The sequence below is a fragment of the Oryctolagus cuniculus genome, chromosome 11, assembly GCF_051225735.1.
Source record: "Oryctolagus cuniculus isolate XC-2025 breed Fujian yellow rabbit chromosome 11, ASM5122573v1, whole genome shotgun sequence".
NCBI lineage: Eukaryota > Metazoa > Chordata > Mammalia > Lagomorpha > Leporidae > Oryctolagus > Oryctolagus cuniculus.
In genome coordinates this window covers 58,734,452-58,751,160 of record NC_142877.1, presented here as the reverse complement: position 1 = coordinate 58,751,160, position 16,709 = coordinate 58,734,452, and the positions used below count along the sequence as shown (strand labels likewise).

General features: G+C 53.0%; 2 protein-coding genes across 6 annotated transcripts; one reads left to right on the top strand and one right to left on the bottom strand.

Annotated features, from left to right (window-relative positions):
- Positions 1-91: 91 nt before the first annotated feature.
- On the bottom strand, positions 92-6,285 carry CDK2 (cyclin dependent kinase 2). Of its 5 annotated transcripts, none has more exons than XM_002711062.6 (8): positions 5,931-6,283; positions 5,167-5,244; positions 4,942-5,062; positions 3,536-3,706; positions 2,714-2,815; positions 2,015-2,158; positions 1,513-1,716; positions 92-1,290 (listed from the first exon to the last, which is right to left on the bottom strand). In XM_002711062.6, the coding sequence occupies exons 1-8, from the start codon at positions 6,044-6,046 to the stop codon at positions 1,186-1,188; spliced, it is 1,041 nt and encodes a 346-aa protein (XP_002711108.1). In that variant the 5' UTR covers positions 6,047-6,283; the 3' UTR covers positions 92-1,185. The 5 variants fall into 5 exon arrangements, with proteins under 5 accessions (XP_002711108.1, XP_069908473.1, XP_089164613.1 ...); XM_070052372.2 differs by having other exon boundaries at positions 5,828-6,226; XM_089308487.1 differs by lacking the exon at positions 5,931-6,283 and adding an exon at positions 5,718-5,844.
- Positions 6,286-7,011: 726 nt separating this feature from the next.
- PMEL (premelanosome protein) lies at positions 7,012-16,635 on the top strand. Its single transcript, NM_001297728.1, is given in 11 exon segments — positions 7,012-7,115; positions 9,983-10,093; positions 10,843-10,989; positions 12,412-12,546; positions 12,921-13,082; positions 13,292-13,993; positions 14,692-14,811; positions 15,050-15,134; positions 15,215-15,420; positions 15,520-15,607; positions 16,385-16,635. Coding segments are annotated over 11 exon segments (1,974 nt in total). The 5' UTR covers positions 7,012-7,039; the 3' UTR covers positions 16,527-16,635.
- The last annotated feature ends 74 nt before the right edge of the window (positions 16,636-16,709 follow it).

The window sequence follows — 16,709 nt, the reverse complement described above, 5'->3', positions numbered from 1 at the left end:
GCCTAAAACCAGTCACCACAATTTCGCCTGCCTGGTCTCTCTCACACCATTCTTCCCGTGAATAATAGGAGGAACAAAATAACTACAAAACTAGGAACTTTTTTTTTTTAATGAATTACAAACTAAATTACAAATAACGTTAATAGTAAGGGCACTCAAGTTCAAGAGGTGGAAGAAAAAGAGCCAGAATGATAAAAAAAGGAAAACATTTTTAACATTTCCATTACAAAACCCCAAGGTGCACATGGCAAAAAATCCACCCGCTCCTGTTTAAAAACCATAACCTGAAATATAAATATAATTGTTCATCCTTCTTTTAAAGAAATATATTTTCCCAATGTCATCCCTGGAAGTGTCAGCATTCTCAAAAGGATGTCTAAACCCTAACTTCCTCTCCTAGGGGGCAGGGGTGGCCCTCAGAAAAGACAGGAGCAGGGATCCATGGTAGCTGAACAACTAAGAATCCCGAGGGCAGAGAAAAATCCAAACTCTCTCACCTGCCTCTAAGGCCGTGGAGAATGGATGGGAGGGAGGCACAGTGCCTGTGTTAAGAGCCTTCAAGTCCTCTGGCCCACAGCCGGGGCAGACAGAGGGGCTAGGGGCTGCCATTTCTCCTGCAGGCCCCCCCGGGGCCTAGTCTTGGGTCTGCCCACTTGTCAGGTGAGGTGAAACAGCAACCCACGAGTGGTTTTAACTGAATTCTTTAAGAACACTTCCTCCCTGTGGTGTTCTTCCTGCTCCTTTCTCCAAAGTTCCAGCTTAGCCAACCCTGTTAGTAGTTGACCTTTACAAAACTAGTGGCCACAGGAGGCTTGGGGGCCCAAACACATGGGATAATAATTATGGGGCATTCAGAGTCTGGGAGAGAACAGTCAGCTCTGGTATTTTCCAAGACGAGCCCTTCTCAGCAAGGACTATGAGGAGGGGAGCGGGTGGTGGACACTGACGTAAGTGCACGGAACACTGCAACTTCCTCTCATTCTCACCCATTCCTCCCTCAACCCTTCTGTGCCCAGCGTCGGCAGGCCAGCAGGGGCAGGGGAGTGTCACAGTTGCCGGACAGGATCAGAGGGCCTCCACCTGCGCCCAAACAGCGGGGAGGGCCACGCCGGATCAAGCCCATACTGGGAGGAGTGGGTGACACCCGGGGCGGGGGGGGGGGGGCGAGGAACTTGGGCCACGATGTCAGAGTCGGAGATGGGGTACTGGCTTGGTCACATCCTGGAAGAAGGGGTGAGCCAGAGCTGCCTTTGCCGAAATCCGCTTGTTGGGGTCATAGTGCAACATTTGCTGGAGGGAGAGACGGATGCGGACTTCAGTGAAATCAGGAAACCAGGACTCCTGGTTCCCAAGACAGAGTTCTCACTGCCCCCCTCCCCTCTCTGAGCCAGCCGACGGGGAGAGAAGTGCAAAGGCGGAGACCCCCGGGTCAGGGGCTCATCTTCCTCCATCGTAGGCAAGCCCTTCCCGCGGACAGGGCACGAGCAAGGGGAAACAGATGCCCACTCTCACCGATAACAAGCTCCGTCCATCTTCATCCAGGGGAGGCACGACTTTGCTAAAATCCTGCCGGGCCCACTTGGGGAAACTCGGCTTGTAATCGGGCATTGAAGTAACTCCTGGCCAAACCACCTCATCTGGGGTCCCCAGAGTCCGGAAGATCCGGAAGAGCTGGTCAATCTCAGAATCACCAGGGAACAGGGCCCGGCGGGTCACCTGAAAAGGGGGAGGGGAGGCAAAGACCCACACTGACGTCAGTCACAGCTGTCCCCCGCACAGAAGAGGTTCCCACAGGCAGTGGAAGGTCAGCAGGGCCCCATGACTCCCTCCCCAGGGCCTGCCATGGGGTCAGTCACACACAGCCTGAGACAATGAAGTCCCTTCATCTGGCTCCTCACCCCTCCTTCCTTCCCCCATCCATGGCTTTACAGACCCCCAAGGCTGGGTGGGGCTGGGAGGGGCTGAATGTCTGGGGTGCCGCTGACACGTAGCAAAGGGATCCCAAGCCACTCACGGGATGTGGGGTAGACACTGCGGTCATCCCCCCTCCTTGGGATGCGGCCACTTCTAGATAGGAGCACAGCGGGCAGAGACTGTGTCTTCCATTTCTTCTGTGTTCCCCACAGCACCCAGCATGGTGCTGGGCACACACTAGGTGCTTAACAGATATTTTTTAATGAATTGAGAGCAGAATATGGGCAACTGCAAGGTAATGCACTGGGGACGATGTATAGGCTATTGTCTCCTAGTCCCCAGTGGCAACCCACGTAAAGGACCATAAAACTTATTGCTGCTGGATTGGAAGATTCGGCCTACTCCACGGTTCCGTTATGGGGAGATAGGGGGGAGGGGACGTGATTGAAGCCTGCAGATTGTGTGAAGGGTGTGGGTAAAGGGATCCCGGTTGGCTTACTCCATTCCTGGCAAATGAAGTCTACCGGCCAAATGAAGGAGCGGCTCCCTGGAAGGCATTCCCTCTAATATACGCAGACCAACAGTAAAACAGCTGCACAAATGATTTACCCATTTCAGGGTGAAGAGGGACACTAAGCCTGCTCGGGGGCCACGTCCTATCCTTTCCCCACACCCGCCTTGATGCTGCTGGAGAGAACCCTTTGAAAGAAGGGCCACGGGCCCAGGCCAAGAAACAGTCCTGTTGTTCTTAGACGTGGGGAGGAACGGGCTGGGTGGAACTTGGGACAAGCCTCCGTACCATCTCGGCAAAGATGCAGCCCAGGCTCCAGATGTCCACGGCTGTGGAGTAGTATTTGCAGCCCAGGAGGATCTCAGGGGCTCGGTACCACAGGGTCACCACCTGGGAGACAAGAAGAGGAATGAGAGCTGGCTTCCAGGGCCCTCACCTCTCAGCTCCACTCTGCTAACTCTTAGCCTTAAAACAAGATGTTTCTCTCCTCCATCCTCCCCCTCCTCTGATCTCCCTGTGAGAAGCGATTACACACAACTTCTTAGCTCAGAGTTAGCCTAGTCCACATAGGGGCCATATCTTCTGAACCTCCAAGCTGGGACTTTCCTGGAAAACTTGCGACAAACGGTCCTAATTTTAGTGGTGTCCCATCCAGCTGTCCTGGCTTAGGAAAAGCCCATTGCCAGCGACAACTGCATCTCACATGGGAGTGCTGGTTCAAGTCTTAGCTGCTCCACTTCTGATCCAGCTGTCTGTTAATGTGCCTAGAAAAGCAGTGAATGATGGCCCACCCACGCAGGAGCCTGACCCAGCTCTGGCTGTTGTGTCCATTTGGGGAGTGAACCAAGAGGTGCAAGATCTCTCTTTCTCTGTCTCTCCACCTTTCAAATAAGTAGAATTAACCTTTAAAAAGAAAAATCCCAGTTAGCACCACAGAAGGAACTGTGTGCATACCCTAAGACCCCTTAGGGTCTCAGAGATTCTTTTCATATAGTAAGAGAAACTGTTGGCCAAATATTTCTAGTAACTTTGTGAATGCCCTTGTTAACCCCTCCTGGGGAGCTCAGAGAAGAAAAGCAAGGCGGGGGGTGGAGGGGTTTGTGGACTCACCTCGTGGGTGTAAGTACGAACAGGCACTCCAAAGGCTCTGGCTAGTCCAAAGTCGGCTAACTTGATGGAGCCCTCTGCATTGATAAGTAGATTCTGAGGTTTTAGATCTCGGTGCAGGACCCGATGAGAATGGCAGAACGCTAGGCCTTGGAGCAGCTGGAACAGATAGCTCTGACAGGGGGAAGAGAGGGGATTGTTGTTCAATCACAACAAGCACATCAGTTTGCTCTTTGCCCACAGAGCTCCACTAAAGTCTTTACTATGTTATTTTGTAGTTACAAGCTATTTTTGCTAGTAGGACTCCCAGTCCCAGGAAGATCAGGACCAGGTCTTAAGCAGATTTGTATCTCTTTCATGCCCTGTAGCTACAGGTTGAAGGTTTAATACACATGCATTCAAGAAACACTAGTTGGGGGCCAGCGCTGTGGCGTAGCAGGTAAAGCTGCTGCAGCAGTGCCAGCATCCTGTATGAATGCCAGTTTGAGTCCCAGCTGCACCACTTCCGATCCAGCACTCTGCTATGGCCTGGGAAAGCAGTAGAAGATGGCCCAAGTCCTTGGGCCCCTGCAACCACATGGGAGACCAGGAAGAAGCTCCCGGCTCCTGGTTCCTGGCTTCAGATTGGCCCAGCTCTGGCCGTTGCAGTCAACTGGGGAGTAAACCAGGGGATGGAAGACCTTACTGTCTCTGCCTCTCCTTCTCTGTGTAACTCTTTTAGATAAATAAATAAATCTCGGAGCTGGCACGGTGGCACAGCGGGTTAACGCTCTGGCCTGAAGCACCAGCATCCCATATGGGCACCGGTTCTAGTCCCGGCTGCTCCTCTTCCAATCCAGCTCTCTGTTATGGCCTGGGAAAGCAGTAGAAGATGGCCCAAGGACTTGGGCCCCTGCTCCCATGTGGGAGACCTGGAAGAAGCTCCTGGCTCCTGGCTTCGGATTGGCACAGCTCCAGCCGTTGCAGCCAACTGGGGAGTGGGAAATCGGATGGAAGACCCCCCCCCTCCCCTTCTCTAACTCTTTCAGATAGATAAATAAATCTTTAAAAAAAAAAAAAAAGAAACACTTGTTGATAGATGGAAAGTCACTCTGGGAGTGAAGAATCCAGTTCTACAACAGACAACAGAGATTCCTTGACTATTTCTCCCACTAAAAAGACAAAAGGGCTTTTTGAAGGGATCTACCAAGAGCTCACAAATCCCATTTATCTGAGTTTCATCTGACCTCCCACCTGAGCCACGGGGTTGAGTCACTAAGTTTCAACTTTGATTCTCCAGCCCAGCCCTAGGGTTAATGAGTATAATGAGCAGGGAAAGAGACAAAAAGTACTAGGAGTGTGGGGGTTGGTGGGGGAGGGTGATGAGGGCTCTGCAGAAGGCCAAGATAACAATCACTCAGAAGGATCACCTTGATGAGGGGAAGAGGAATGCCAGTGAGAGCAGAGGCATCCATGAATTTCTTGAGATCTTGGTGCAGGAATTCAAAAACGAGGTAAAGTTTGTTTTCGGTGTGGATGACATCCAGCAGCCTAGGGAAAGGAAGACCCAGGAAGTGGAAGGGCAGCAGAGACCACCCAGACCACAGAGAGGTTCAACCTCCTTTGCTGTGATCACCTCCCAGACGCACACTTACTTGACAATATTGGGGTGGTTAAGCTCCTTAAGCAGAGAGATCTCCCGGATGGCAGTGCTGGGTACACCTTCAGTCTCACTTGGAAAGGTTGAGAAAGCAGACTCGAATATGGTTACAAATACCGCTCCCATCCCCCCAGCCCCAAAAGGCCCCCCCTAAGAAAAGTAAAGATAATTTCTGGGTAGTCAGGGTGTGGCTTTCAGATCCATTCAGATCCTTAGTTCCTCCTTTCCCAGGGCTATATAAGTAAAGCCTCCCTGGTGAAGGTGAGCCAGGGAGGTGACAGAACAAAATACGTAGCAGTGGCACCCAGCCTCCCCAGAGGGGCCAGTGGGGCTCAACTGCCATTCTTTGGAGGGAGAGAATTCTAAAGTGAGAGTGGAGCTGAGGCAGCGCGGAGGGCTAGTAACTCTGAAAAGTGCTCATTAGGTCCCGCATAACCCTGCGCCAAGGGGGCTCCTAGACACCCGCCCTCCCCAATCCCGGGGGCCTCCTTTCTTGCCCCCGGAGTCTTTCTGGTTGCACATTTTGGGGGCATCCACCCCCCACACCTCCGGCTGAGTGTCGGGAGGAGGCTTTCCACAGACTCTACGCCACCCTACACTCTCCCTGGCGAAACTCCGTACGCTGTCTCACTTCAAAAGGCGGCCCACCCTGCTACCTTCCGGTCCCTGGACGGCTCCACGCCTGTGGGGGCGCGCGGTGGGGGCGGGGGGCGTCCCGGCGCGCCCCGGCTAAGGGTCGCGGCTACGGAGGCCACTCACGTGTCCAGGCGGATTTTCTTGAGCGCCACCACTTCTCCCGTCAGCTTGTTTTTGGCTTTGTACACCACTCCGTACGTGCCCTCTCCGATCTTTTCCACCTTTTGGAAGTTCTCCATGAAGCGCCAGCGAGCCGGGTCCGCCCGGCCCTGGAGCCGGGGGGCCTGGGAACCCTGCAGAAAGCGGGCCCGGGCTCTCGTGGGCGGAGGGGCGGGAAACAGGACCCAGCACCGAGGCCCCAGGGCGCGATGGAACGCTGTGTATCCCTCGCTCTTGTCAATTTGTCCAACTTGAAACAATGTTGCCGCCTCCACCCCCCCGTTCCCGACCGCCACCAGAGGCCCCGCCTCTCCTTCCCGCGTTTCCCTGGCCCCGCCCCCTCCCTTTCCGATTGGCGGGCGTAAGAAGGGGAGGGGCCGGGCCCGCTCTCCGCGCCGCCGAGGACCCCGCCCCGCGCAAGTTTGGTTCCAAGGGCGGAGACTGGTGTCTGTCTCCGTGGCATGGTTGAGCCCCTGTTCCCAAGCACCTGGCTGTAGTCCCGTCTCCAGGCGGTAGTAGGGATTCTCTGACCTCTCACTATTTTCACCTCGCCCCTTGGGAAAATGTGTGGATTAAAAATTCCAACTGGTCTAGGGAGACTCCTTTGAAAAGCAAGGAAGCTTCGGATTCTCGCCGTAGAGGATTTCTGGGCCTCGGAGGTGTCGTTGCCCGCGCCCCTCAGCCTGCCCAGATAGTGTCTCCCTTTGTTTTTGGACGCCGGGGTTCCTAGTCTGATAGAACCGGTGCATTAGCTCTTCCACGATGAATGGTGTGTGTCGCATGTGTGCTCTGTAGCTGCTTTGCAGCCAACTCTTCCCCAGGGGATGGAGGATAGAGATGACAGCGACCCAGTGAAACCAGAAACTGTCTTTGTGTAGCAGGGTGGGGAAGGAAGGTCCAGCCAGGGACCGGGGTCCCTAGCCGGTTCTGCCCACCCCCCCTCCAGTCCTCCTGCCCCTCCCAGGCCTCCCCTGGAGAGAAAGGAGGAAGGGCTATGCAAATGTGCACCCCTTTCTTATATAGGGGCTTGGGCCGGCCCCCCAGCGCCTTTGGTTGCTGGAGAGAAGAACAGGATGGACCTGGTGCTGAGAGGGTGCCTTCTCCACTTGGCTGGGATGAGTGTCCTGCTGGCTGCAGGGGGCGCAGAAGGTGAGTGTGGGTGCAAGGACAGGAGCAGGTGTGAATTTGAGGACGCACACCTTCTCTGGTTTCCCCGCCTCCTGGTGGGAGATGCCAGCAACACTTCATACTTCTCCCATGTATTTGGTTTGGTGAGGACATGAGAGTACCTGAGCCCCCTCCCTCCAAGGAGATTTGGGATTGAGTATGAAAATAATCCATCTCCTTGGAGGGACAGAGGATAGTGGGTCTTTGCAGCACAAATTCAGACACCCCTTGGGTGGTGAACTGCAGCAAGGACTCTAAGGGGTGAAATTGGTGGGGGGGGGACTCTTGTAGGTAATGTCTCAGACACTTTGGAGTAGGGGATTTAAAGTGGGAAGTAAGAGAGTGTAGCGTTGGATCAGAAGGCTCAATGGGCACCACCGTCCCCTTTTGGATGGGGATGAGTGAACACAGCCCAGACCTTTTGTTCTGGCAGAGGGGTCTCAGCTGAACATCACATGCAAGGGCTCTGGGGGATTGGGACCTCGTGACGGGAGCAAGAGAGGGAGGGTGAGAGGGTCTGGAATGTCCCGTGCTGCTCCGAGGAGGGGGGGGTTGGAGTTCGAGAAAGAACAGAGCATCTTATGACTTTTCTTTGTCTGGTGGCATGATGCTCAAGAGATAACTCCAGATCTTCCCCCAGCACCCCAGAAATGGGGTGAGAATGCTTTCTACTGTGCTAAAATAAGCCCCTCATATCCCGACCACTTGCTTTCCCTCTCTCCATCCCTGGGCTCACTGCTTCTCGGAAGTTCTCCTGAATCCGACTTCCCTCTTTCCTGCTGCAGTTTTAGTCCTCTCCTTTCACTATGTTCCTTTATGTATGCTGGAAACATTCTACTCACCCACACACCTGAGGCTCTTGGGAGATGGTGCTAACATCTTGGATCTTGCTTTTGAAAATCATGAGAAGACTTTTTTTTTTCGTAAATATTCTTGGAATTTTACATGGCCTGGGCTTGATCATTTTGTCCAGTGTCAAATGACATTGCATTTATGAAAGAAAAATTTTTTCCATATACGTATTGAATTTGTAGAGTTAAATAACAAAACATTTTTTTTTTTTTGAGATATGTTAGCCAAATGCAAGAACAGCAGCCAGGTAAGGTAACTAAAGCCAACGCAGCAGAATGTTGGTAGTTGTTGGATCTGGGTGAGGGAATATGGAGGTCCATCCCATGCTTGTTTCCACTCAGACACTTTCTTGGTCAGGTACAGATTTGATTGCTCTGTCCCCACCTCCAATCTCTGCCAGCCCCTAACCCCTCCTCCTCATTTCTTGCCCTAGTGATCTTTCTAAATCACACATTTTTGATTACATTCAAACAGCTTCTGAAGGATAAATTTTATGTTAAGTGACTTATGTTTCAATGTGAAACAAAACAAAGTAAAAAAAAAAAAAAAAAGACAAACCTTCAAAAGTGGCCATGACTATAGGATAAAGACCAAACCCCTCAGCCTGGTACCCCACGGCCCCACACATCCCCTCAGCCCATGGGAGTGCACCCTTGCTTGTGGTCCTAGGGCAGCACCTCGTTGAAGCCTTTCCCAACACCCCAGCACTAGCGTGGAATTCATTTGTTCGGTATGGCATCCTTCTGTACGACCTTTGTGTCTGTTGTGGCACATACTGAACAGTACCACCGGGGTGGCATTGGGCCTCGTGGTTGCAATGCCTGCTGTCGGCATCAAAGGGCCTGGGTTTGACACCAGATCTGCTCCCGCCTCCAGCTTCCCACCTGGGAAGCAGACCCTGGGAAGCAACAGAGATGGCTCCAGTGATTAGGTTTCTGTTACCCACATGAAAGATCTGGGTCGATTTCCCAGCGCCTAACTTTGGCCCCAGCTGGGAACTGTTGGGTCGTGAATCAGCAGATGGTGGCTCTTGCTCTGTTTCTCTGCTGCTCAAAAATAAATAAATAAACAAAATAAATAAATAAATAAATAAATAAAGCTTGCCATTACAGTAATTTATGTATGTGTCCATTCCTACATTTCACTCTAAATTCTTTCAGAGCCGTATCTTATTCGTTTCTTAAGTTCTTTGTGCCTCTTGGGAAGCTATTGTGGTAGAGCAGGTTAAGCCGCTATTTCGGACACCTGCTCCCATGTGGGAGTGCCGGTTGGAATAATGGTATCCCATGCTCCACATCCAGCTCCCCGCTGGCGTGCATGGGAAGCAGCGGATAGTGGCTCAAGTACTTGAGTCCCCACCACCTATGTGGGAGACCAGGATGGAGTTCCTGGCTCCTGGCTTCTTCCTGGCCCAAAGCTCTGGCTGTTGCTGCCATCTGGGGGTGAACCCGCAGATGGAAGATCTGTTTCTTTCTGTCTCCTCTGTCACTCTCCCTTTCAAATAAGTAAATAAATCTTTGTGCCTAGAACAGTGTCTAGTACATGGTGCCAATGAAAATGCAATTTGAATGTGAGAATGACTGGGGTGACATGGAATAAAGTGCTATCTCTGAGAAGGAATGGGTAGCCGGCACCGTGGCTCAATAGGCTAATCCTCTGCCTTGCAGCGCTGGCACACCGGGTTCTAGTCCCGGTCAGGGCGCCGGATTCTGTCCCGGTTGCCCCTCTTCCAGGCCAGCTCTCTGCTGTGGCCCGGGAGTGCAGTGGAGGATGGCCCAAGTGCTTGGGCCCTGCACCCCATGGGAGACCAGGAGAAGCACCTGGCTCCTGGTTTTGGATCAGCGCAGTGCGCCTGCCACAGCGCTGACTGCGGCGGCCATTGGAGGGTGAACCAATGGCAAAGGAAGACCTTTCTCTCTGTCTCTCTCTCTCTCACTGTCCACTCTAAAAAAAGAGAGAGAAGGAATGGGTGAGGATTCATGGTGAATTCCCTTTAGGATCCACAGACCGGGACTGGCTTGGTGCCTCAAGGAAGCTCAGAGCTAAAGCGTGGAACAGGCAGCTGTACCCAGAGTGGACAGAAGCCCAGAGGTCTGACTGTTGGAGAGGTAGGAGGGAACCTGATGGGACTGGGATGGAAGAAGAACAAAAACTGAGATGTTGGGGGTGAGCACTGAGTGCCGCTTTGAGTCTGGGCTCCTCTGCTTCTGATCCACTTTCCTACTAACGCAGCAGATAATGGCCTGAGTTCTTGGTTCCCCGCCACCCATGTAGGAGTCCTGGATGGAGTCCTTGGCTTGGCCTTCCAAATGTTGCAAACATTTGGGAAATGAACCAGCAGATGGAATCTCTCTCTTTCTCTTTCCCTCACCCTACCCCCATCTATCTGCCCTTAAAATTAATTAATTAATTAATTTAAAAAAAGGTGGGGTGGGGGTCAGGCATGCCGGCATTGTGGCTCAGTGGATTAAGCCACTGCTTCCAATGCTATCATACCATATTGGAGTACCAGCTGGAGTCCCAGTTGCTCTGCCTGTGATCCAGCTCCCTGCATCTGGGAAAGCAGCAGAAGATGGCTCAAATCCTCGGGCCCCTGACTTCCATATGGGAGACTTGGATGGAGTTCAGGCTCCTGACTTTGCCTGGCCCGGCCCTGACCTTTGTGGCCATTTGGGGAGTGAACCAGCAGATGGAAGATCTCTCTCTCTCTCTCCATCTCTCTCTCTGCCTTTCAAATCAATAAACCATTAAAAAAAAAAAAAAGAACTGGGTTGTATGTAACTTGAGAAGATAGAACGGGAAAGGTGAATGGGGAGAGAAGCTGAGGACTCCCAGCTGATGTGGCGTCCCCTCCCAGGTGGCCAGGTGTCCCTGAAGGTCAGCAATGATGGGCCTACACTGATTGGTGCAAACGCGTCCTTCTCCATCGCCCTGCACTTTCCTGAAAGCCAAAAGGTACTGCCAGATGGGCAAATTGTCTGGGCCAACAACACCACTCTCAACGGTGAGTGCCTGTCTACTCCAGGTCCCTCTGCCTCCAGCTCAGATTTCCTGGTTATTCCCAGGGAGCTCAGGGAAAGCCCCCTTCCCCCTCTCTTTGTAACAAATGTTATATATGTAACACACACACACACACATTGAAATAAAATTAGGGCCGGCGCCGTGGCTCAATAGGCTAATCCTCCGCCTGCGGCGCCAGCACACCAGGTTCTAGTCCCGGTCGGGGCGCCGGATTCTGTCCCGGTCGCTCCTCTTCCAGTCCAGCTCTCTGCTGTGGCCCGGGAAGGCAGAGGAGGATGGCCCAGGTGCTTGGGCCCTGCACCTGGCTCCTGGTTTTGGATCAGCGCGGTGCGCCGGCCACAGCCCGCCAGCCGCTGCGGCCATTGGAGGGTGAACCAACGGCAAAGGAAGACCTTTCTCTCTGTCTCTCACTGTCCACTCTGCCTGTCAAAAAAATAAAATAAAATAAAATAAAATAAAATAAAATAAAATAAAATAAAAAATAAAATTAGAGGGGCTGGTGCTGTAGTGCAGCGGGTTAATGCCCTGGCCTGCAGTGCCTGCATCCCATATGGACGCTGGTTCAAGTCCCCACTGCTCCACTTCCAATCCAGCTCTCTGCTATGGTCTGGGAAAGCAGTAGAAGATGGCCCAAGGACTTGGGCCCCTGCTCCCATGTGGGAGACCTGGAAGAAGCTCCTGGCTCCTGGCTTCAGATCGGTGCAGCTCCAGCTGTTGTGACCAATTGGGGAGTGAACCAACGGATGGAAGACCTCTGTCTCTCTCTGCCTCTCCTCTCTCTGTGTAGCTCTGACTTTCAAATAAATAAATAAATCTTAAAAAAAGAAATAAAATTTGAAAATGCAGATAAAGCAAAAAGAAAAGAAAGTCAGAATCCCTAAAATGGGAGACTAGAATCCAGTGGACCTAGAAGTTAGACAGACCTAGATTTGAATTTGGCATTAGTATGTGGCTGTGGGCAAGTTACTTGACTGCTTTGTGTGCCCTCTCCTGATCTGTAAAATGAGGATGGTGCCTTCTTTGAGAGGTGCTGTAAAGATTAAAGTGTGATAATAAGTAAAGCAGTTAGCGCAGTATCTGCTCTCGCTTACAGTTAAGTCTCAACAAATGTTCTCTCGGGCTATTATTTTTTCTAATATCACTAACTAGAGCAAACCACTTTAAACATTCTGATATATGGCCCTCCAATCTCTTTCTTATGTATATATATGAATCTTATATTCATGTATGTTATACATATTATATACATACATGAATCTTGGTTGTGGTTTCCATACCCCCTTGCCCCCAACTACCATTCCCAGTGGGTTGTACCTTGGACACTGTACTCCCTGATCCCCTAGGGACCAGTTTTACATAGAAAAGGAAGCCAGGTTTTGAGGGTGCCTCTGTGTTTGCCTTTCAGGGAGCCAGGTGTGGGGAGGACAGCCAGTGTATCCCCAGGAGCCTGATGATGGCTGTGTCTTCCCTGATGGTGGCCCCTGCCCACTTGGCCCTTTGTCTCAGAGGAGGAGCTTCGTTTACGTCTGGAAGACCTGGGGTGAGGGACTCCCTTCCCTCACCTGTCATCCTCACTTGTACTCACTGCTTCTCACCGCTCTCCTTTCCTTTTGGGCCCGTTCTTGATTTTCTCTATTCTTTGTTCCCCTCTTGGCTCCTTCCTCTCCCGTAGCACCTATCCCCCTTCAACTGTGGCATAGTGTTTTCTGGGCTCCCATCCTCAAGTTCAATCCCACCCCCAGGGACCCTCCACTAGGATCCCTTCCCTGGCCCCAGACTTCCGAATCCCCCTGAAGTAGTCATTTTCAACATCACTCCTGACCACACTTCTCTGCTGCCCCATTTCTAACTCTACCCCTCAGTCCCTTACGGCCAGTAACCTTCTCCTCCCTGCTTTCTTTCCAAAAACCTCAGGCCAATACTGGCAAGTTCTAGGGGGCCCAGTGTCCAGGCTGAGCATTGGGACAGCCCAGGCGATGCTGGGCACACACACCATGGAGGTGACTGTCTACCACCGCCGGGGGCCCCGGAGCTATGTGCCCCTTGCTCACTCCAGCTCAGCCTTCACAGTGACTGGTAAGGATTTGGAAGGGACAAGGCCAGTCACAGGGCTAGGAGAAGCGGGAGGCTTGGCAGGACCAGAAAAAGGGGGAGGGGTAATGGTGTGCAGGGCTGGGGAGATCTGGGCAGAGGAATGTAAGTCGGCTTGGGGCTACAGGGTGCACCTGTGAAAGGGGACGCTGTGGCTTGGGCCGGGCTCTCACCTTTTCTGGCTCCAATCCCAGACCAGGTGCCCTTCTCTGTGAGTGTGTCCCAGCTGCAGGCCTTGGATGGAGGGAACAAGCGCTTCCTGAGAAACCAGCCTCTGACTTTTGCCATCCAGCTCCATGACCCCAGTGGCTATCTGGATGGGGCTGACCTCTCCTACACCTGGGACTTCGGAGACGGGACTGGAACCCTGATCTCTCGGGCTCTTGTGGTCACTCACACTTACCTGGAGCCTGGCCCCGTCACTGCCCAGGTGGTGCTGCAGGCGGCCATCCCTCTCATCTCCTGTGGCTCCTCCCCAGTTCCAGGCACCACAGATGGGTACTTGCCAACGTCAGGTGCCCCTGGCACCACAGCTGGGCAAGGGCCTACTTCAGAAGTCCTAAGTACCACACCTGGTCAGGTGTCAACTACAGAGCCCTCTGGAACCACAGCAGCCATAAGTACTGCACCTGTGCAGGTGCCAACTACACAGGGCACAGATACCACACCCAAGCAGCTGTCAACCTCCCAGGGCACAGTCACCACATCTGCAGACATGTCAACTACTGAGGCTATGGGTACGACTCCTGCAGAGGTGTTCACTGGAGAGCTCTCTGGAGCCACACTTGCGCAGGTCACAGCTACAGAGCTGGTAGACACGCCAGCTGGAGAATTACCCACCCCTGAGCCTGAGGCTCCAGATGCCAGCCCATTCATGCCTACAGAAGTCATTACAGGTAAGAAGTTCAGGGTGAATGAGGTTCATTGAGGTGGAGAATTTGTTACCACCCTCCTCTGAACACCTTACCCAGGACCCAGACGATACCTTTACATAGCACCATCGCCCACCCAAAACTCTTACTGGCTATAAAGCCCTCAAGTCTCTCTTGATGACAAGGGATAGATCAGTTAGTCCCCAAGGCCATGAAAAGAGAGCTTGTTGCTTCTCTGCCCCAGAGGAGAACTGCCAGGGAGGCCAGGGAATGCAAGTGATCATTTACATGATATGTATATCTCATTTTCTCTTTAAGCATAAATGCAGAGAAATCTTCCCCAGGTTCCAAGTCTCTGATCCCTGGATTCTTATCCCAGAGCCAAAAGGGAGGAATGAGATAGTGGTGCTTAAGTGAGTTAACATATGCTGAGTGTCTAGCCCAGGACCTGGCACAGGGTGGGGTGTGATAAACATTTGGGATTCTTGAAAAACTCCAACTCTGCCTGTAACTCTGTGATGGTAGCAGTAATTTTCTTCTTTGGAGAATCAGTTCCCTTTTCTATGAGTATAAAGGGAGATTTCCCAGGTCTTGTCTGATTTCTAAGCCAGTGACTTGAGGATCCACTAGCTCTGGGTCTACCTGGAAAAATACCTGCTTGGCCTCTGCCTCCAGATGAGTCATCTGTTTTTGACCCCACCTCCTCAATACTCCTCTGCCAGGCTCCCTGGGCAGCCCCCTGCTGGATGGCACAGCCTCGTTAACGCTGGTGAAGAGACAAGTGCCTCTGGACTGTGTGCTCTATCGATACGGTTCCTACTCCCTCACCCTCGACATTGTCCGTGAGTCTCGCCTACTTTGGGGGCCGACGGAGGGAGGCATGTGCTGCCTAGGGCTGGCCAGTGGGAGCATACCTGGGGAGGAATTACTGAGCTGGACAGGAGGAATCCCCGAGTGCCAAGATCCTCGTTTAAAAACATGCGGGTGGGGACTGTGGAGCAGCCTAAGGGCATTCCTGTCCGTGTGCTTTTGGGGAGACCTGGTAGGGGAACCCCAGTCTTTAACCTTGCACCTCTGCAGAGGGCATTGAGAATGCTGAGATCCTGCAGGCTGTGCCATCCAGTGAGGGGGATGCATTTGAGCTGACTGTCTCCTGCCAAGGCGGGTGAGTGTCCCATTCCTGCCCTCCCCTCTGGTGTTCCATCCCTTCCTGGATCCCCTGATGTGAACTGACACCTCCTCCAGGCTGCCCCAGGAAGCTTGTATGGACATCTCATCACCAGGGTGCCAGCCCCCTGCCCAGCGGCTGTGCCAGCCTGTGCCGCCCAGCCCAGCCTGCCAGCTGGTTCTGCACCAGGTACTGAATGGCGGCTCAGGGACCTACTGCCTCAATGTGTCCTTGGCTGACGCCAACAGCCTGGCAGTGGTCAGCACCCAGCTTGTCATGCCTGGTAGGTACCTGGACCAGAGCTGGGATGAAAAGGGGGAGTGGGCAGAGACCAGCAGGCTGGGGGCAGGCACTGAAGCAGCACCTGGGATTCTGCTTACAGGTCAAGAGGCAGGCCTGGGACAGGCTCCTCTGTTTGTCGGGATCTTGCTGGGGTTGATGGCCGTGGGGCTTGCCTGTCTGATATACAGGTGAGTACCCCCACCATCCTGTTCAGACCCGTGTGCTCCTCAACGACACTATGTACTCTTGCTCAGATGACCGGGCACGAGTCCAGACAGGCCTGGGCTTAAGTCTTGCCTGCGGGACCTTGGGGAAGCAGATTAAGCTTTGTGAGCCTCTGAGAAGGCGAGCGAGTGTCTGCCCAGAGGGGCTGTTGCAAGCCTTAGACTGTGGGTAATCAGCTGACTATGAAGCAAGAATGCAGTCACTGACGGTGGCACTGACTGGTTCTCAACAATCTCAAGAGCGGGCTGGGCAGCTGGGCAGCCTCTAAGTCCCTGCGGGGGAGGGGTGGATGCCCACTTTCCACATCAGAATGCCTGGGTTCAGTCCCAGCTGCATCCCCCGATCCCAGCTTCCTGCTAATGTCAGCAGGTTATGGCTCAAGTAGTTGGGCCCCTGCCAATCACATGGGAGACCAAGATCGAGTTCCTGGTTTCCAGCTTGGGCCTGGCCCACCGCTGAGGGCTTCTGGGGAGTGAACCAGCAGATGGGAGCTCTCTGTCTCTCATATAAATAAAACTTAAAGAAAAAAATATATATTAATAATGAGGCAGTTTGGGTGAACTGAGCAGAACCCCTGATCTGGAGGGCCAAGGTCTAAAAAACAGGGAAATGGAGAGATATCGGCACATGAACAGAGGCATGGGCCCTGGAGTGAGTGACCGGGGACATGGGTGTGTCCCCTTCTTTGGACTGTCTTTGTCCACTGCTGACCAGTTGCTCCCTTCTTTGCCCAATGTCAGGCGCAGACTAATGAAGCAGGGCTCGGCTCTCCCCACTCCCCAGCTGCCACCCCGCGGCACCCACTGGCTGCGTCTGCCGCGGGTCTTCCGTGCTTGCCCTGCTGGTGAGAACAGCCCCCTCCTCGGTGGACAGCAGGTCTGAGCGCCCCCACGTGACGCCTTGATCTCTCTGGGGTTGACAGCAATGCCTGTGGGTTCTGCAGTCTTCCTTCAGAGGCAGCCATGACCCGAAATAAATACCGAGAACCTGGTGCTATGGTTCCTTTGCTTCTTGGGAGAAATCTGTCTTTTAAGGGGTGAAGGTATCAAAGAAGGCGTACCACTT

Excerpts from the sequence above, each read along its gene's own strand:
- CDK2 (XM_002711062.6), bottom strand. The coding sequence starts at position 6,046 with ATGGAGAACTTCCAAAAGGTGGAAAAGATCGGAGAGGGCACGTACGGA. Across the intron at positions 3,707-4,941 it reads TTCCTCTTCCCCTCATCAAG|AGCTATCTGTTCCAGCTGCT; the intron begins GTGATCCTTCTG and ends TCCCCCTGTCAG. Across the intron at positions 1,291-1,512 it reads ATGGACGGAGCTTGTTATCG|CAAATGTTGCACTATGACCC; the intron begins GTGAGAGTGGGC and ends CTCTCCCTCCAG.